Source organism: Natrix helvetica, assembly GCF_964273705.1.
Source record: "Natrix helvetica genome assembly, chromosome: 1".
Classification (NCBI taxonomy): Eukaryota; Metazoa; Chordata; class Lepidosauria; order Squamata; family Natricidae; genus Natrix; species Natrix helvetica.
This window is the reverse complement of record NC_138548.1, coordinates 345,224,270-345,244,892: the sequence shown is the minus strand read 5'-3', so window position 1 is coordinate 345,244,892 and position 20,623 is coordinate 345,224,270. Positions and strand designations below refer to the sequence as shown.

The window sequence follows — 20,623 nt, the reverse complement described above, 5'->3', positions numbered from 1 at the left end:
TTCCCTAATGGTGGCAGTGATCTCAGAGGTATCTCTGTTTCCCCTCAGACAGAAGACCTCCAGCAATTTTTCCCCAACAACCTTTTGGAGACTGGGAGTGATCTTCTGTTCTTTTGGGTCGCCCGGATGGTGATGCTGGGAAAACAGCTGACTGGAGAACTGCCTTTCTCTCAGGTGAGGGCTGGAAGCCAGGTGTCTTGCCTTTTGGAGCTCTTGGGCTTCAAGGACATGAGGGCATAGTAGGAATACCCAACTGAGAGATAGGAGCCAAAATATCCATCAACACTGAGAAGCTTTCTTTAGTCTTAGCACTAGCAATAGCACTTAGACTTATACACCGCTTTACAGTGCTTTTACAGCCCTCTCTAAGCGGTTTATAGAATTAGTGTATTGCCCTCAACAATCTGGGTCCTCATTTTACTCACCTCGGAAGGATGGAAGGCCGAGTCAACCTTGAGCCTGGTGAGATTCGAACTGCCAAATTGCAGGCAGCCGGCAGGTAGCAGAATTAGCCTGAAGTACTGCATTCTAATCACTGTGCCACCACAGTTCTTATCTAGGTATTAGTTAATACTGTGTTCTTCCTCACAGGCTGCATTTTCCCCGTTGAATTCCATTGCTTAATTTTTCTGTCATCCTGAAATTACTCTGTTTGGGCTGTTACATTGATTGACATCCCCTGTATTTGTCACACATAATTCAGCTTAGATTGTTGTTTAGATAGTCCTTGGCTTATTATTATTGGTCGCATAGTAACTGTTTGAAGTTTGAAGGTCTTCATCATCATGTGACCAAACTTTAGACCGTCGGCAACACGGCTGCATTTATAGATGTGTGCAGCATCCCATAATTACCTGACTGCAGTTTATGATGCTTTTGCCAAAAACCAGCACTCCTGCTTTTCAGCAAAACTGTGCCCATAACAAACCATTAGGTTTTTTTTTAAAAAAATGACTGTGTTTGGATAAAAAACATAGCATCTGTTGTAAAAAACATCATAAAATCAGGTTGTTTTGTTTTGTGACTGTCGAAACATATGACCATAATGGACAGACTCCATCACAGTCATATGTCTAGTATTATTGTGTTGTACTTTGTCACTCTGGATCATAACAAGGGGACTATCATGACCTTTTATTATCTTCCCAGTTATATGGTGTAAATTAGAAATAAAGAAATTTGTGCCCTTCAGTTTGATTGCACTCCACCAGCTACAGGCAAATTCTTTTTACAAAGAATTGTAAAAACTGTACCCTAAAATAGGGAATATCATATTGTTTACCTCAGTTTTTGTTGAAGAACCATAATACATCTACTACAGGATAGGCCAAGCAGTTCGAAAGCATGTAGAAATGCAAGTAGAAAAGTAGGAACCACCTTCGGTGGGAAGGTAACAGCGTTCCGTGCGCCTTCGGCATTTAGTCATGCCGGCCACATGACAACAGAGACGTCTTCGGACAGCGCTGGCTCCTCGGCTTTGAAACGGAGATGAGCACCGCCCCTTAGAATCGGGAACCACTAGTACATATGTGTAAGGGGAATCTTTACCTTTATCTTTTTACAGGATAGGCAGTTTAGTTGGGGCTTTAAATATCCAGAATGTAGTTAATGACAAGGAATCATAGTTATACAAATAATTTGGAGGAAATCATGTTCCTTTCTACTGATCAAGCACTCCCACACTCCGTGTCTAGGACTGTTCTCCTAGTACCCTTTGCCGCCCCTTGTTCGCCCCAAGGTTCCACCCCCAGCCATTGACCTCTGTCATTTCGCCTCCCCTGAAAAGACCCTAGATCAGTGATGGCGAACCTTTTTTGGCTCGCGTGCCACAAGTGGGGGGAGCGCAGGGGGGTCGAGTGCGGGCATGCTGCACCCATAATGCAATGCGCAACCCCCCCAGTGCGCATGCGCGCACAATGCGCAACCCCCCCATTTTTACATTTTTTTTTGCCCTCCCCAGGCTCCAGGGGCTTTATAGGAGCCTGGGGAGGGCAAAAAGAGCCTCCCCCGACCCCCCGGAGGCCCTCCGGAGGCTTCCCTGAAGTCACTTCCGGTTTGCTCGGAGGGTGGTTTTAAGCTTTCCGAAGGCTTCAAGGACGGTCCCTGAAGCCTCCGGGGGGGCGGGGGAGGCTCCTTTCGCCCTCCTCAGGCTCCTATAAAGCCTCTGGAGCCTGGGGAAGGCGAAAAATAGCTTTTAAAAAGGTGAACTCAGCTGGCCAGCGCGCGCATGTGCGCTGGCCAGCTGACAGGGCAGCGCCTCGCGTGCCCTGACAAATGGCTCCGCGTGCCACTTGTGGCACGCGTGCCATAGGTTCGCCATCACGGCCCTAGATCTTCGCCCTGGGCAATGGGACACAGCCTTTTCAGTCCCAGAACCTTCCTCACGGGCCATTAGGCGAAATATTGCTCACCCTGGCCTTTTGGGGTCAGAGATTAAACTAGACAGGGAAACTTTCTCCCTCCCCCTCTCTCTCTTTCTCCTTTCCCTTCCTCCGATTGGCTGGCGGCCAACTTTCTCCTGAGCTCAAAAGGCCGGCTTGAGCAGTATTTCACCTAATGGCCCGTGAGGAAGATTCTGGGACTGAAGAGGCTGCGTCCCATTGCCCAGGGCGAACAGCTAGGGTCCTAACAGCGGAGGCAAAATACAATACAATACAATACAATACAATACAATACAATAGTAGAGTTGGAAGGGACCTTGGAGGTCTTCTAGTCCAACCCCCTGCCTAGGCAGGAAACCCTATACCGTTTCAGACAAATAGCTATCCAACATCTTCTTAAAGACTTCCAGTGTTGGGGCATTCACAACTTCTGGAGGCAACTTCTGTTCCACTGATTAATTGTTCTCACTGTCAGGAAATTTCTCCTCAGTTCTAAGTTGCTTCTCTCCTTGATTAGTTTCCACCCATTGCTTCTTGTTCTACCCTCAGGTGCTTTGGAGAATAGTTTGACTCCCTCTTCTTTGTGGCAACCTCTGAGATGATAGATAAAATGATAGAGGTCAATGGCTGGTGGGGAACAAGGGGCAACGAAGGGCACGAGGAGAACAGTCCCATTCCACACACTCCTAGAATAGAGGATGTGATCTTAAGTTGCAGTCATATGTCAGAAGGATTTTCTTAAATTATTTGTTCATCAGTGCAATCCATTATGTAGAGAATTGATGACTGAGGGGTTCTTGATATACAGAAGACACACAGCCATTGATTAGAGAAGCTTGAACTTGGATTGAGAAGAAGGTAGGACATGGTCACCTAACCAACCTTGGTTACCTCTCAGTTCTATGATTTTACAAATTCTGTGTCTGTGAAAAAAAGAATCCAAGGTGAAGATTTTTAGTAGAGTTTTGTGCTCCATCCTGTGTCAGGGTTCCAAGTAACACCCCCAACGAAAGAAGACTCCGAGTCTTACGTTTCCTCAAAGTTCCATTTTATTAGAGATGTCATATTGGCACATCTGGGAAAACCCGAATCTGAAAGTTTCCAGGTTTTCCCCATCCAAGTGAAAGTTCAAGCCCCTTCCCTGCACCCACATGTCCATCACATGGTCCAATCAGGCACTGTCCAAAACTGGAGATGACTCCCAGTCACACCACTCCAGGTGCAGGGCAAGATGTCCTTGACTCTCTGAGAAAAGAATGTCATTTAGACTATATATATATCTCCCATAGTCCATATAATCGCCCTTCCCATTTTCCCACAGCAGAAAGTGTGGCAGGCCTGAAAGCCCAATGCGAAAGATGGCTTCCAAGTCTGATATCCTGTCTTCTTTCTCTCTGCTTCAGGTATTCCTTCACTCCTTAATTCATGATGCTCATGGCAGAAAAATGAGCAAATCTCTCGGGAATGTGATTGACCCTTTGGACGTTATTCATGGGGCCCCTTTGCAGGTATTTTGCATTTATTTATTGAATTTATTGAATTTATATTGCCGCCTGTTCGCCCCTGGCAACTCAAGGCGGCTTACAGAATATAAAACCTCATTTAAAACAATAAAACTAATAAAAAGAATCAAATAGATTAATATAGTATAATATAAAATCATAATAAAACCATCGCCCACCCCGGGGACAGCAGATCACAGGAGCCATTTAATGGGCTCCATCCTGTTAGGAAAGCTCCCCGTTGGGAGAGCGAGTGCGTTCAGAGAAGCGTTGTGAGAGTTGTGTTGGAGAGCACAAACCAGCATACAGAGACGCTGCAGTTTAAAAAAGGTTTTTACTTTCGTGGAAATAGATGTATCAGAGTCCATCAAACAGTCCAGGTCATACACGGATAAGACAGTCAGTCATCAACGTCTTTCAGTTATGGGATAATCCAAATAACACAGTCCATAATCATACAAACAGTCCGGTACACACAGTAGCCCATGCTGATCACTATACGGCACTTCTAACAGCCAGCTTCCAAAACCCTCAGAGCAGATCAGAGTCTAACAGTGATTCTGGCTCCATCTTATGGCCGACTGAGGAAACAGCAGTCAATCACATTTACAGCATGATTTAAAGAAACAGGTACAACATTGTTATATGATGTATATATTGCCAATCACAACCGTTAGATTATATTCCTAACACATCCCACTAAGAGTTCCCCAGGCCCACTGGCAGAACCAGGTCTTCTACACCTTCCAGAAGTGGCCATTCTAATCTCTGGGGGGAGAGATGTTGTTCCAAAGAGAGGGAGCCACCACAGAGAAGGCCCTTCTGGGTCCCACCAGGTGTATCTTCCTCAGAGATGGGACCTACAGCATTCCTTGCCTCCCTGCTCTGATGGGTCGGGTAGATGTGAGGACATTTAAGAGTTTCCTTCGTAGCCTTCCCTTTGAGTTTTTTTTAAAAAAATCTTCCCAACTGGGCTTATTTGTACAACAGAGGATGTAGGATTATAGCCTGGAGACTCAGAATCTGAGGGAATAAGGCAGTGATGGCTAACCTTTTTGTCGTCATGGGCTGAAAGCGCAATGCAATGCAATGTGCGCGCAAAACTCCCGTGCCCCGCCCCCACGACCCATTTTGGGCCTAGTAGGCCTCCCTGCAGCCTCCTGGGTACAAAAACGGGCTGTGGGAGGGGGGGGCACCACAACACCCTGCGCCCTCCCCCGCATGCACGCATAACCCTCTGCATGCGCATGCATCTCCTGCATGCACGCATGTCTCCCGTAGGTGCCCTGCTCCCCTGCGCATGTGTGGCAGAGACCCCAAAACCAGCTGGCTGGCGGGAGACATGTGCATGCGCGGTGGCGCTGAGCTGGGGTGACGGCTTGCGTGGCTGCAGAGAGGGCTGGCCGTGGCACCTGTGCTATAGGTTCGCCATCATGGGAATAAGGAATGCTTCATCTTAAAAGTACCTTTAAAGTACCTGGGGGATTATATCTTGAAAAACATGAGAAAAATGCTGCCAAAATTTGAGTGCCATGATTTTGGGTAAAGGTTTTGGGTAGGCTGTAAAAATGGACTTGCGTTGCATGGAGGTGGCTTCCCATCAGTCATTGGCTGCTTCTATTCCTGTTTCAGGTCCTGCAGCAGAAGCTAAAGGAGAGCAATTTGAGTCCACGAGAGCTTGTCATTGGTTCAGAAGGCCTGGTAATCGCTTTTCCTTTTTGTCCCCCCCCCCCTTACCCAATCCCTCTCTATGCCCATGGCCCTTGTGATCTCACTGCTCCCTTCTCTGCTCCCGTTCAGCTGCAGAATTTTCCTCAAGGAATTGCTGAAAGTGGCTCTGATGCGCTAAGGTTTGCTCTCTGCCGTTACAGTGCCCACGGTGAGAAATTCATCCATTCATTCATAGTCCTTCTCTCATGATGCTGAGCTGTTGCTGGCCCTTTAAGAACTCCTAACAAGAAGAACAAAACCAACACTATATTATTGACTTGGCCGTTGGTCAAACTCTCAGTAGTTGGCCAACTAAGGAGGCTAGAATGATACAGATTGTGGAAAAGTCTCTTTCATGCTGGTTTGGTTGAAAATATAACCTTGAAAATTGCAAGGGTCAATTCTGATCTAGACTTACATTGAATTCATTAAGGTGACCCTTCATCCCTCCCTCCTGTACAAGTCCATATATCTTAAGGTTTCCAAGGCTTGAAGCATTGCTTTAACTATTATACCAAGCGGGCTTTCTTGCAACAAAGAACCTCCTGTTTATTTATTTAGATTAAAAGGATATGTGGACAAAGTCAGAAGAATTAGGAAATCTGGGGTGTCCAGAGAGATATTATGGGAGGAATCAATAGGCACCATGTAGGTAGTTAGTCCTGAGGGACGTGGTGGCTCAGTGGCTAAGACGCTGAGCTTGTCGATCAGAAAGGTCCGCAGTTCGGCGGTTTGAATCCCTAGCGTAGCGTCGAGTGAGCTCCTGTTACTTGTCCCAGCTTCTGCCAACCTAGCAGTTCGAAAGCATGTAAAAATGCAAGTAGAAAAAATAGGGACCACCTTTGGTGAGAAAGTAACAGCATTCCATGCGCCTTTGGCGTTTAGTCATGCCAGCCACATGACCACGGAGACGTCTTCGGACAGGGCTGGCTCTTCAGCTTTGAAATGGAGATGAGCAGCACCCTCTAGAGTTGGGAATGACTAGCACATACAGTATGTGCAAGGGGAACCTTTATCTTTACCTTAGTTAGTCCTGACTTCATGATATAATACAACTATTGATTGTATAAATTAATGACAACTGTCTATCATAGGTACACATGAAAATTTAGGCTCTACTTAATTTATATCCCAACAGGCACCAGTATTAATCTAGATATGGCAGACATGGAAAAAGCCTCCCATTTCTGTAATAAGGTGTGGAATGCCCTAAAGTTCACTTTTGCAGCCTTGGGAGAAGAGTTTGCCCCACTGGATCCAGAGCAGGTAACTGGGAGTGAGAACTATGGTGAAATTGTGGGAAGATGTTTAAAAATGGCACTGTCTTTTATTGTGCCATATAATCACAACTGAGAAATGACCCTATTTAGAGTTCGACAAGAAATCTCAGTCTTAGCATCTAGCACCTTTAGCACAACTACAGTGATGGAGAGCAATTCTGTGCAAATTAGGATCTGTGTTAAGAGAAATCTAGAATATAGCATCTTCTCCCCCCCCCCCCCCCCGTGTGTAGAAGATAGTCCTTGACTTATGACCATAATGGAGCCTGCCCATTATGATTATCGGTCGAGATAATCATAAGGGCATCATCATGACCCAATTTTACAACCTCTTTATCCAGTGGTCATTAAAGGAATCACCAAGGTCATTAAACGAATCCATGGTCATTAGTGAATGCCACAATTTTAGTATTTTTTTGTTGAAAATCCTAAATAAGTGGCTTTTTCAGCAAAAACGTAAATAGAAGTCCCTGTCAGCATTCCAAATACCATGCAGGAATAAATCAGAGTCCAAGGCAGAATCATCCTTAAAGTTCCAATTTAATAATACAGGTATGTTGGAACATCTATGGAATTCCAACTCTGATTTACGTCCTGGAATTCCACCCAGTTGAAAGTTCATGATCTTATCCCCACACCCGTAAATCCATCACATGGCCCAATCTTCTTCTTCCACGCTGGCATCTCCACCCAGCTTCTTCCGGTCAAGTGCAGAGGTGCGGAGACAAAAGATGACCTTGGCTTCTAGAAAGGAATGACAACACACATTCCACAATTCTACTCCTTTCTATTCCCCCCTCCCAACTATTACACTATTGAAACAGCATAGGAAATTATAAGAAAGTGTGGCAGGCCAAAGATTCTTAAAGGAACCTCTGCAGGCCTGACAGTCCCGTGATCAAAGGACACTGTAAATGGCAATAAATGCACTCATATTACCATGTGGGATGAGGGGCTGGCTGTCAGGACTTCAAAACCAGGTCCTAAATACCTTTGGATCAGGGGTGAAATTCAGCAGGTTCTGACAGGTTCTGGAGAACCGGTAGCAGAAATTTCGAGTAGTTTGGAGAACCGGCAAACAGGCCCCAGAGTGGGATGGGAATGGGGATTTTGCAGTATCCTTCTCCTGCCATGCCCACCGAGCCACGGCCACATAACCGGTAGCAATTTTTTTTGAATTTCACCACTGTTTTGGATGGTCTGTCATAACTTTGCAGCAAACAGTCATAAGTTGCGGACCATCTGTAATGGTCCCAAGTTTCAAACTTGTCCTCTTCCTTACTTCTGATCCTGTCTTTTCTCTGTATTTATGGCTTGTCTGCAGTCAGATTTTAATCACTTAATCTTCTTCTGCTTTCAAGAAAGAAGATCTTTATTAATACCCAACAGGCATCGTGACTGTGAATTATCTTTCTTTACGGCCTCCAGGTCTTTCCCAGATTTCCGATGGACCAGTGGATCTTGAGCCGTCTCTATCACACAGCAGAATATTGTGCCCAGCACTTTGAGAACTACAGATTGCATTCTGTGGCCAATGCTATTTATCTTTTCTGGATGCAAGATTTTTGCGGTACCTATCTGGTAAGCTTACCATTGATTCAGGGTTCAGTCGCCCCTTTGCTGTGGGATAATCTTAGTTTGCTCTATTACGGAAGAATGCAGGTTGATGTTAAGAAGGAAAATGCACAGAGTCCAAGAATTGGGGGGATTTGATTTTTTTTTCCATGTGAAATTCCTCATGGGGAGCCACATGGAGTAAAGGTAGTCCTCCATTTACAACCACAATTGAGCCCAACATTTCTGTTGCTAAGCGAGACAGTTGTTAAGTGAGTTTTGCCCCATTTTTTTGACCTTTATTGTTAAGTGAATCGCTCCTGTTGTTAGATTAGCAACACAGTTGTTGTATAAACCTGGCTTCCCCATTGACTTTGCTTGTGGGAAGATTGCAAAAGGTGGTCACATGACCCCAGGGCACTGCAACCATCATAAATATGAACCAGTTGCCAAGCATCTGAATTTTGATCATATGACCGTGGGGATGCTGCAACGGTTGTAAGTGTGAAAAATGATCCTAAGTCACTTATTTTAAGTGCCATTGTAATTTCCAGCGGTCACTAAATGGAAGGTTGTAAGTCGAGGACTACCTGTAAGTAGGTTAATTCTCTGTTGGGCTCTTTTTATGTGCATTTACTGAAAGACCTGGATGTGTTGGATTACAGTACCCAGAAGGGGGGTCTTTTGTTAAAACGGGCTCCTCGAAACTGATACCAATTCCAGGAGTTGTGATCTAACTCCTGCAGAGCTCATTGGGATGTAGGTGTGTGAGCTCATGTTTTCATGGGCCCTCAGGTTTTAGAGCTCCGTGTGAGCTCTAAAACTTGGGGCATGGCATGGAAGCAACACAGCCAGAGAACAGATCTAACTCCCCTTTATTGCTCCAACTTTGCCCCCCGAGCGTCCCCACATTTACTACAAGTCCTGGAGCAAAGCTCTCACACGCACCTTCAACAGCCTCTGTTGAAGTCGAGCAAACAAGGTTTGCAAACCAGTAACCAAGGCAAGAAGTCCAGTTAGCAAGGTTAGCAGAAGAGTAACCAGAGTCGGAGGTTCAGCGAAGCAGGCAAACTGAGCAAGTCCCACAAGGCAGAGCACTCTCCAGACTTCGGCAAGGGCACACAAGGCTCCACAGATTCAATGCTTGTTCCCGACAAATGGCCCTCCCACCAGCATCTCCTTACATCTCAGTCCCCAGGTGTGCCTTGTGAAGGGGGGGGCGGGGCACTCTCCTCTCTTGTAGCCGGCTCAGTCTGCGTTGTTCTCGCCTTCTCTCTTTTCTCCGTGCTCTAGGATCAGGAGGGGGTGATCCCTGCTTATCGCCTGAGCTCTGTCACTCCTGCTCCTCCCTGTCTACAAGCCTTTCTGATCCTGAAAAGCCCTTCCCTTCCCCAGTTTCCTCCAAAGCCAACAGAGCCGCCTCCTCGATCTCTGTCAGCTTCTGTTCCAGCTCATCTCCCCCCGCAGATTCAGGCTCCAACAGGGGCATGACACTCCGCCATTAATGTGTTGGGTCTCTCTTCCCAGGAATCCGTCAAGCCCATCCTAAGGAGCGGAGATACAGTTCGCCTTTTGTCTACTCAGCAGACTTTGTACACTTGCGTAGACCTGGGACTGCGCCTCCTGTCTCCCTTCATGCCTTTCCTCACTGAGGAGCTGTGGCAGCGACTTCCCAAGACAGACCTGGAGACATCTCCTAGTATCTGTGTGGCCAGGTACCCAAGCCCTGAACATCTGGTGAGTCCAACTTTCACTTGGAAGCTCCCTTGGGGACCTCCATTACTTGGGGCAAACTTACCGTATTTTTCGGAGTATAAGATGCACCGGAGTATAAGACGCACCAAGATTTTGAAGAGGCAAATTTTAAAAAGAGTTTTTGCGCTCCGCAGACATCCCAAAAATGTCCATCAAAAAAATGGTTGTGCATAGCCTTTAGGAGGCTTATAGAATGCTCTTGGGGGGAGGGGCCAAAAACGAGCAAAAAAGGCACATTTTTGGCTCATTTCCACCCTCCCCAGCCCCCTGGAACACTTTGGAAGCCTCCTAAAGGCTATGCACGGCCATTTTTGCAAAGGGGGCAGAGTTTCGGGAAGCCAAAAATGCTGTATTTAATGTATAAGACGTACCCAGATTTTCACCCTCTTTTTTGAGAGAAAAAGATGCGTCTAATACTCTGAAAAATTGGTAGTTCTTCCTCCAATAAGTTCTAGAATTTGACAGCATGAAAAAAATATCTTTTAAAGAGCGATTTTCTTCCACTTCTAGAGACATTGGTGTAATCCCGAGGAAGAGGCAAACTTCTTGGTAGCGCAACAAATTATCCAAGTGATACGCTCCATGAGGGAAACTTGCCAGCTAACCAAAGCTCGACCAACAGGTGAGCCTGAACTCTCCATTTTTCTATCAAAGCCTGTGAATGCATGGACTTTCCTCTAGCAGAGTACTACATAGGTCAGCGATGGCGAACCTTTTTTGGCTCGCGTGCCATAAGTGGGGGGAGCGCGGGGGGGTCGTGTGTGGGCGTGCCGCACCCATAATGCAACGCGCCCCCCAGTGTGCATGCGCGCACAACGCGCCCATTTTTGCATGCTTTTTTCGCCCTCCCCAGGCTCCAGAGGCTTTATAGGAGCCTGGGGAGGGCGAAAAGAGCCTCCCCTGGCCCCCGGAGGCCCTCCGGAGGCTTCAGGGACCGTCCCGAGGCTTCCCTGAAGCCTTCGGAACACTTAAAACCACCCTCCGAGCAACCCGGAAGTGACTTCCGGGTTGCTCGGATGGTCGTTTTAAGAGCTCTGAAGGCTTCAGGGAAGCCTCGGGACGGTCCCTGAACAGGCACGAGACGTGCGTCTCGATCGCCCGGGCTCAGATCGCCTCCGCCGCGCGGCGCCTCGGGCCCGGCGTCCTTGCACCGCTCCACCCAGCCTCTGCGCAATCGCCAGGGCCCGGCCTTCACATCGCTGCCGCCGCCGCCACCACCAGGGCGGGCGCGGCCGAGGCCTGACGGACTTCCCTTCGGCCGATCCCGTCCTTGCGGCGGCGGCAGCGATATGAAGGCCGGGCCCTGGCGAGCGCGCAGAGGCTGGGCGGAGCGGCGCAAGGGATCAAGGCGGCTGCGCGGCCGTCAGGCCTCGGCCGCGCCGCCCTCGCCTCCTCCTCCTCCTCTAGCCGCGCCACGCCAGGCAGGCCACGCAGCCGCCTCGATCCCAGCCTTAGGCGGCGCTGCGCCACGCTCAATAGTCGCAACTCAGCTGCCTGCCGCTTTTCGCCTCCTTTGTCTTCCAGCCGGGGCGGCCTGCCGCTGAGTTGCGACTATTGCCACCGCTGCTGCCGCCGTTCACAGGACCCGCCTCTCACCCTCTTCCTCCAGTCGGCAGGCTCCGATTCATTTGCTGCCTGCCAGGCCCTGGCGCCGCGTTCGAGCCGGAGGGGGAAAGGAGGAGAAGGAGAAGGAGGACAACAAAGCCCCCTTCGCTTTCCCCGTCCCCCCCCCCCCTTTCAGCTTAATCCTTGCGACGCCCGCGCAAAGCCCCGAGGGGACGGATTCCTGTGCGGGACACATGCCAGGGATGCTTTGCGAATTGGCAGGTAGGCAGAAGATCAAGACGTACGTTTATTTGAGGAGGAAAGTTTCTCCTTGCAAGATTTATTAGACATTTATTTATAGACTTTATAAAATATATCCACTTGAGGGTAATAACAAGGTTCCCAAACAAAAGTATGTTGCTTTCTTCTTTTCTTGGGGTCCTTGACCTTGAAAGTGGCAGTTATAGATAATTTTTTCTATTTCTTCACAGTGTATCTGGCTTGCTCAGAAACGGCGCCCTGGGCTGCCTATGAGAAATATCAGGAGCCATTACAGACATTGTCTTTGGCTGGATCTGTGAATCTTCTCCCCAGTTCTGAGGAAATAGAGCTACCTCTGAGCTGCCTGGCTGTGAAAGTCAATGGTCATACTAGCATTTACATGGATCTGCAGGTGGGTTGCAATTTAGCATATTACTAGCTTTCAAGATTCATGGAGAATCAAAGAAAGGAGGTGATTGAAAGGACTGTGGAAAGGTTATGGCCTCTGATCAGGTAACATGTATAGGCCAGAGCCTCATAGATAGATGATAGAAGGATGGAAGGCTGAGTCAACCTTGAGCCGATGAGGATGGAGAGAGATAGAGAGATGATAGATATAGAAAGATAGATACCATAGAGGGATAGATATTGTAGATAGGTGGATGGATGGATGGATAGAGGGATAGATACTGTTGATAGATATTGTAGATGGATGGGTGGATGGATGGATAGATGGATAGATAGAGAGATAGAGAGATAGATAGAAGGACCATAAATGGAGAATGAGGTGATTAGAAGGTGGGTTATATCTTCCACTACAGATTTTTTTTCCTGATTTTTCCCCTCATCCTAGGATTTGGTGGATCCTCACAAAGAACTCCTCAAACTGACATCCCGGCAACAGAAATTAAAGCAACGGCTGGCAAACCTCACAGAAAAAACTCAGAAGCAAAACTCCTTAAAAGCCAAAATGAATCACGAGCAAAAGGTATCAAGAGCCTCATGCTGAGATTCCTGATTGTTTGGTTCCACTGGACCAGTTGACGTTTTGAGAGCATGTCATAGGGCTCAAAGAAAGCCATTGCTGTGAGGTTAGCAAAGCTTGGCCCACCTACTTACTTAACACTCTTCTTTTTCTCCACAGATTTCCTTCCTTCGTTCAGAGCTGCAGCACGTAGAACAAGCGTTTGCCACTTTACAGAAAATGGCCAAATAACAGGATGCTGAACTGACTAAGGAGAACTAATGGATTTAGATAGCTAGTTCCAGATAGCAGAATTTACTCCAAAGCAGAGGATGCTGAGCTTGAGGGCAGGTCCTGGACGGTTCACAAGAGTTTAGGCATCACCTTCTGTGGTGGGAATTGATCTTAGAGTTATTACTCAGGGTTTGTCAGCACCAGCCCAGTTTTAGAAGCATCAGTGATGATGGAGGCTTAAAAAATATATTAGAGCCATCATGGTGGCATCTGCCATGAAACCTTTCCCACCCACCCTATGAATGCATTGCTTAGAAATTGTTGGGATAGATTATTTGAACAAGGATATAAATGTCAGAAACATGTCATAGTTTATTGCTCTTAATTTTCTAATAAAGAGGAAATGGGTGCTGTATTTTCCCCCTATGGGTAATTTCCTTTCCATTGGCAAGGAGAGTCAAAAGTGTAACATTTTTGGTCCTTTTGACTACTCAGTTCAGACTGCTTCACTTGGCTTGGAGTTTAATATTGTTTGGTACCCTATTAAAATATTTATGTTTTTAAAACTCTTACTGTTTCTCTATCTATCTATCTATCTATCTATCTATCTATCTATCTATCTATCTATCTATCTATCTATCATCTATCTATCATCTATCATCTATGTATCTAAATTTAAAGGGCTGGTTCTCCAATTTTGAGTCTATGGCCATCCTTTGTTGAAGGGCAAAGGAGTTCAGGACCATGGACAGTTCACTCCTCCAGCTGGTCATAAAGCCAAGCTGTAGTTGGAGAATTGCTCTAATAAGGTAGTCCTTGACTTAAGGGACAGTTTGAAGTTCTGATGGACCTACCTGAGAAGTGCTTATGACCTGGATTTAAAATTCTAATGGTTGCTGCCCCCCTCACGGTCACATGGCCACACTAGGTGTTCCGTGGTCACGTGATCTCATTTTATGGAAGGAAAAAAACAGTGTAATGTATATAATTATAACTTTATAATCTAGGTGTGTACGTATGACCCTTCAAATCAGTTTTGATTTCTGGCTTCACAAATTTATAGGCCTATGTAATTCTTCCTGTATGTTTTTGCTGCCATCTAGTGGACACCTGGAATGTGATAGCCCAGATCCAATAATCCAGACTCTATTATTACTGCTTTATTAAGTTTGTAATTTTACCAGCAGGAGGCCTGGTTGTCCCAACAGAGAAGCAAAAGAGAACTGTCAAAAGAACCATTTATTTAAATTGCTGGCTTATTTCCACGCAATCCAATTTTACTGCTCCATTAGAGTGTCATCTTGTAATTTGTCCTGTCCATGGTGAGCTGCTGTGTTGACTATAGAATCAAATCCCGCCACAATGATGACACATTCCTACTTTTTGTTGGCCTCAAATGCCTTGAGATATGCAAGTAAATCCACCCTGGTTGATTATACAAGACCACTAGGTAATGAAAGACTTCATCGAAGGCTACAGTTAAGAAAGATGTTGCTGTTTTTTAAGGATGCCTGACTCACTGCATCAGTGCCTTGCAAACCTTTTTCTTCATTACCCAAAACTACTTATCAAAAGTTTTATCAAACTTCAAAGACCAGTCGTACGTCCTTTCCTTCAGCACTGATGTAACTTTGAATGATCGCTGAATGAATGGACATAACCCAAGGATTATCTTGAGTTTTATAAAAAATAATACCATTGATGTCATTTCAATAAATTTCTGTTGGTAGTTTCATCCATTTTTGTCCTCATAGGAATACTTAGGGAGATTTTTGAATATCTTTATGACAAACCTTAAAGGTAAAGGTTCCCCCACACTTGCATGCTAGTCGTTTCTGGCTCTCGGGGTGGTGCTCATCTCCGTTTCAAAGCCAAAGAGCCAGCACTGTCCGAAGACATCTCTGTGGACATGTGACCTGCATGACTAAACACCGAAGGGGCACGAAATGCTGTTACCTCCCCACCAAAGGTGGTTCCTATTTTTTCTACTTTCATTTTTACAAGCTTTCGAACTGCTAGGTTGGCAGAAGCTGGGACAAGTAACGGGAGCTCACTCCATTATGTGGCGCTAGGGATTCAAACCGCCAAACTGCCGACCTTTCTCATCAACAAATTCAGCGTCTTAGCCACTGAGCCACTGCGTCCCATGGACAAACTTTAGGTCAACTTAAATGTCTCTATTTGATGAGTAATGGGTTTGTCTATTGTTATCCAAAGAAAAAACACTTTTGAGTAACATACCTAGGATTGGGAAGCACTGAACTACATAGCAGTACAAAGAATAGCAGTGCAGGAATCCATAAATCTGGTTCCCTTCTCCTTCTCTATATCTTTTACACTTTTCTGGGCATCACTCAACAGTTTTCTATGGCCTCAGTTTGCAAGAGTTTTTTTTTTTTTTTATGATAACAAATCCATACCTTATTTCAGAAAAGCTTCACACACACACACACACACTTCCAACACAACTCATGGGATTGATTCATGGAGGTCATTTAAGGTGAATTACTTCTTGTCATTAAGTCATGCTTCATTTCAGTGCAAACGGGGAAAGATTATCAAGGTATTCTAGCAATCAAGAACATTTTGCCAAGCTTTACAAAGTACTACTTCAAACTCCCTTGATATTTTGACCAACAGATTTAGCATCAGAAAGTCTTGAAGGAAATGATTTAAATGGCCACTCAGTGCTGCAAGAATAAATTGCTTTAAATATCGCTCTGGTGGCTGTTCAATGAGGCCATCACCTCCCATAGGAAGGTGGAATTGAAATTTTGGGGGTGGTTTCTTTGTTTCTTGTTGGAATTGGCCTGTTTTACAGCTTACTTTACTGCCCACTATTTTGTGTAAGACTATAATGGCATTTAAACCTTTTGAGAAACGAATTAATCATTTTCTTGGCAAAATCTACGGAATCGTGGGCTAGATAGTTCAGAGAAATTTCAATAGTTTGGGATCACGCTTCAAATCCACAAACTGTTGCAAGTGCAGAGAGCCTTCTGTTTTACATTTTTATCCCACCTTCATTACTTTTTATAAATAAAGCAGCCTACCTAACTTAACACTCCTCCCTCTTCCTATTTTTCCCATAACAACAACTCTGCAAGGTGGGTTGGGCTGAGAGAGAGAGTGAATAACTCAAAGTCACCCAGCCATTTTTTCCCCCAACGCCTAAGGCGGGACTAGAACTCATCATTTCCTGGTTTCTAAGCTAGCCCCTGAACCACTACGCCAAACCGACTGTTTTAGGTCTTTCTGCTCATTTAGTCCTAGAAGAGTCATTTGATCTCTTGATTTGTTTTTGCATTTCATAAGCCTGTTTTATGGAGAGAAGGAAGGGGAATAATGGTTGGAAAGAGGCAATAAAAATCTGAGCAAAGATGTTTGCCCAGTTAGAAGTGAGAGGGAAATTTTATTGCATGTTATCAGCTTCATATTCCTCAGTGCCCATCAGCGCTTGGCAGACTGTCATATCACTAGGTAAGACACATCTCTTTATCAAATGGGGACCCACTTTGAAGTCAGGGGAAACCGGAGAATCTGCTTCCTTTAAAACCATCCAATCTGATCTCTGGAAGCCCTGCCGTGTACAAGTGGCGAAGGGAGTGGGAAAAAGGTACCATGGAAAACTCCTTGGCTGCTTTTAGCAAGTTCCTTCTCATAGTCACCCTGTGTCTTGCAGCAGGTAAGAAATAATCGACATGTAGCTTAATAATTGCACACAAATGTTTTCCTGAAAGTTATTTCCGTGCATTTAAATCAACTGGTAAAAGACTGACCTGGTCACTCAGAATATGGACCAGGCAACATTGCAAGGGTACCATGAAAAAGATAGGAAGGGCCTCAAGTCATTCACAATGCTTGGTGACTTTTCTTTGTAACGGTAAGGAAGTGATTTTAACTTTTCAGCCCAGTTTACCATCCTGGAGTTTGCAGGCAATGTCCCATCCAAATAGTAAACAGGACTGATTCTGCTTAGCTTATGACACCAAACTAATATAATCTTTAGACATCTTGTGATTTTCTTTCTTAGGCCTGAGTTGTTGTTTTTTTAGCCTTGAACTTCCTTCTTTCCTTCCCCTCCCTCCATTCCTTCCTTCCCTAAAATGATGAATCTTGAACTACCAATAAATTTTTGCTGGCCTCGAAAAAAAAAATCTTCCTCTTAACCTTCTTTTCATGTAGCTGACCATCATATTTTCAATATTCTCCTCATCCAAGCAGCGTTTTGTTTGTCTTTGAACTGCTTCAAAATATGCCAGCAGTCACATGAAGTTGTGAATGTGTAGTTCACGATGCACTTTGAAATTTAATCATTTAGCCAGAATTAGCTCCTATTTTAGAGCTTGAACTGGCCATACATTAAGCTGAGCAAGGCAACTACCTCAGAGAGAAAACAGTGAGATAGGCTGATGGATAGATGATAAATATGTAGCTAAATAGATACTGTATTTTTCGGAGTATAAGACGGACTTTTTTCCCTCAAAAAAGAGGGTGAAAATTTGGGTGCGTCTTATACACGGAATACAGCTTTTTTGCCTCCTGAAACCCCGCCCGCTTCACCAAAATGGCCATGCATAGCCTTTAGGAGGCTTCTAGAGTGCTCCTGGGGGCTGGGGAGGGCAGAAAGGAGCAAAAAACAGACCGTTTTTTGCTCAATTTTGCCCCCCCCCCAGCCCCCAGGAGCACTCAATAAGCCTAAAGCTATGCTTGCCCTTTTTTTCTGACAAAAAATGGGCCCATTTTCACACAAAAAAATGGTGTTTTTTGCTTGTTTTTTTGGGGGGGCAGGAGCACTCTACAAACCTAAAGGCTATTCATGCCCTTTTTTGAAAAAAAATGGGCCCGTTTTCGCAAAAAAACCTGGCCGTTTTTGGGAGGTCTACAGAGTGCGACAACTTTTTTTTTTAATTTGCCTCTTCCAAATTTTGGTGTATTTTGTACTCCGTGGGTCTTATACTCCGAAAAATAGATGATGATAGATAGATGATAGATAGATGATAGATAGATGATAGATAGATAGATAGATAGATAGATAGATAGATAGATAGATAGATAGATGATAGATAGATAGATAGATAGATAGATAGATAGATAGATGATAGATAGATAGATAGATAGATAGATAGATAGATAGATAGATAGATAGATAGATGATAGATAGATAGATAGATAGATAGATGATAGATAGATAGATAGATAGATAGATAGATAGATAGATAGATAGATAGATAGATAGATAGATGATAGATAGAAGATGGATGGATGGATAGATAGATGATGGATAGATGATGGATGGATGGATGGATAGATAGATAGATGATAGATAGATAGATGATAGATACTGTAGATAGAAAGTAGATATGTAAGTATAATGATAGGGAGACAGAGAGATTTCCCATTAATTTACCTGAAGAGCTCAGGAACATTGATCAAATAAAGACAGTTTTACTCAGTGGTAAGTGAAAAATCCACCTAGAATGGCACCCACTAACTGCAGGATATAGAGCCATATTCTCTATCAATGTTGTTTCCTGATAAAGAAAAAAGCGTTCCACATAGGGGAAATGTGATTGTCATTCTGGCAACTATATTCCCGATTTCAGTCTTCGGGGAGGCCAAAATTGGGAGTGTTGCAACCTTAAATGGAATTGTGACTGTTGAAATAAGGGAACATCTTGTCCTTCTTCAAGGAATTTTGCACGATCAGGAAACATTCACTTCTCTAGAACCGTCTGAGGATCTGACCTCTATTTCAACCAAAAATAACTTTGAAGCCATCACTGAAGAAGCCAATTCCTCACACTCTGAAAATATGACCAGCCATCCCATGGGAATTGATTCTGGAAATGTCCTTCCCCACCACGAAGATTTTGCTGTTAATACTCAAGGTAACCTGATTCTTAAATCTATCATCCCATTATACGTTTGTGGTGGAACTGCAACTTACATATGCACAGTGGATTCTCCAACCTGCAGCTGAGCTCGGAAAACAGACGCAATGGGAAGATGGATCTTAAAAGATTTGTATAAAAGAACTAGCACAGAAAAAAGTGCATTCTTTCAGTGTCCTTTTCATGGCAAGGTGACAGTATTTTTTCCCCCAGCCTGGCTCGTGGGAAAAATGATCTTAAACTAATTTAGGCAGGCATTGAAAAAATAAGATTCCCCAACTATTAATCCTTCAGTTCCAAGTTCTCCTCTTCACAGCTTTTACAGGTCAACCCCTAAGTTCATATTTCTCTGTCTTTGAAGTTCTACCAATGTCTTGTTTCTTAAGAATTGGGAGGGATTTGTAATGATAATAACTATATCAACTGCTCATATCCAGGGGTGGGCTGCTAGGGGTTCAGCTGGGTTCGGGAGAACCCATAGCTAATGTGGCTGGTTCGGAGAACCTTCAAATCCCACCCCTGGCTGGCCACGCCCACCTCTTCTCTCCCAGGAGTCTCCCCGCGGCCTGTTTTGGATGTGAGGTAAGTGCAGGGCCTGCACGGAGGCTCAGGGAGGGGGGAAAATGGGCCTTCGGGGCCAGGGGAGGAAGTTTTTGCCCTCCCAGAGGCTCGAGGAAAGCCTCCGGAGCCTGGGGAAGACGAAAATGCCTCCCCGGCTGTGGTGCAGGAGGCTGACTAGGCCACGCCCACCCACCCACCGGGGAGATAACCCGTTGCTGAAATTTTTGAAGCCCACCCCTGCTCATATCCTCTAGGGAAGATGTACCCTCTTAAGTGGCTTTTAGTTTGCCCTTAGAGTATCAGCATACAGCTAAATCTGCTGAGATCCTGCATTGTAACTAAGGGTCCTAGGTCAGTGGTCCCCAATCTTTTTGGTTCAGGGAACTGGCAGAGGCGACGGCAGGGGGAGAGGGGATAGTTTCATGCACCTGCATGCTGCTTTCACAAATGCATCTAGTTTTGCCCACCGCAGCCCGATTCCCAATGGCTCACAGCCTGGCACTGGGCTGCGGACCAGGAATTGGGGATCCCTGTCTTAATCCAGTAATTGATTCTGGAGGAAGCATTATTATTAGGAGGCGGAAGTGTGCACATAAAGAGCCACAGAAATTTAGTAAGCAAACCTCAACCTCCAATTATAGTGTACGTTGTGGGAAGCAGAGCTGTGTTGGTGTAAGTGCGCAAAAATTCAAAAGGCATCAGGTAGCACCTTCCCAACTGCTATTAAAGACGATAAGGTTTTGTGAGCTAATAAAATTTATCGGACAGAACGGGGGCTGCCAGACTCCCGATTTTTGAAAATTATAGTTTAGTTAATCACGATTAAATAAGTGCACTGTATCTTGGTGTAATGGCTGAGTGGACGCAACTCAATAGTTCTTCAACTGAAATAAAGACAGTGGGCCAATAGATGCAGCCATGAAAATCACTATACCTGTTTCCTAAGACACTAGAAAGCTTGTGGAGTAAACAAGGAATCAGC

The 20,623-nt window shown here is 45.1% G+C and overlaps 1 protein-coding gene across 3 annotated transcripts in view; it reads left to right on the top strand.

Moving 5' to 3' along the window:
- The window catches only part of VARS2 (valyl-tRNA synthetase 2, mitochondrial), a 42,804-nt gene extending 29,066 nt beyond the window's left edge, over positions 1-13,738 (top strand). For all 3 annotated transcript variants that reach the window (XM_081934731.1, XM_081934730.1, XM_081934732.1), the window contains exons 20-30: positions 49-174; positions 3,785-3,889; positions 5,516-5,584; positions 5,684-5,762; positions 6,732-6,859; positions 8,302-8,454; positions 9,955-10,164; positions 10,693-10,804; positions 12,219-12,400; positions 12,842-12,976; positions 13,133-13,738. In XM_081934731.1, coding sequence (XP_081790857.1) covers positions 49-174; positions 3,785-3,889; positions 5,516-5,584; positions 5,684-5,762; positions 6,732-6,859; positions 8,302-8,454; positions 9,955-10,164; positions 10,693-10,804; positions 12,219-12,400; positions 12,842-12,976; positions 13,133-13,204 — 1,371 coding nt within the window. In that variant the 3' untranslated portion in view covers positions 13,205-13,738. The remainder of the gene's footprint in view (positions 1-48; positions 175-3,784; positions 3,890-5,515; positions 5,585-5,683; positions 5,763-6,731; positions 6,860-8,301; positions 8,455-9,954; positions 10,165-10,692; positions 10,805-12,218; positions 12,401-12,841; positions 12,977-13,132) is intronic.
- The last annotated feature ends 6,885 nt before the right edge of the window (positions 13,739-20,623 follow it).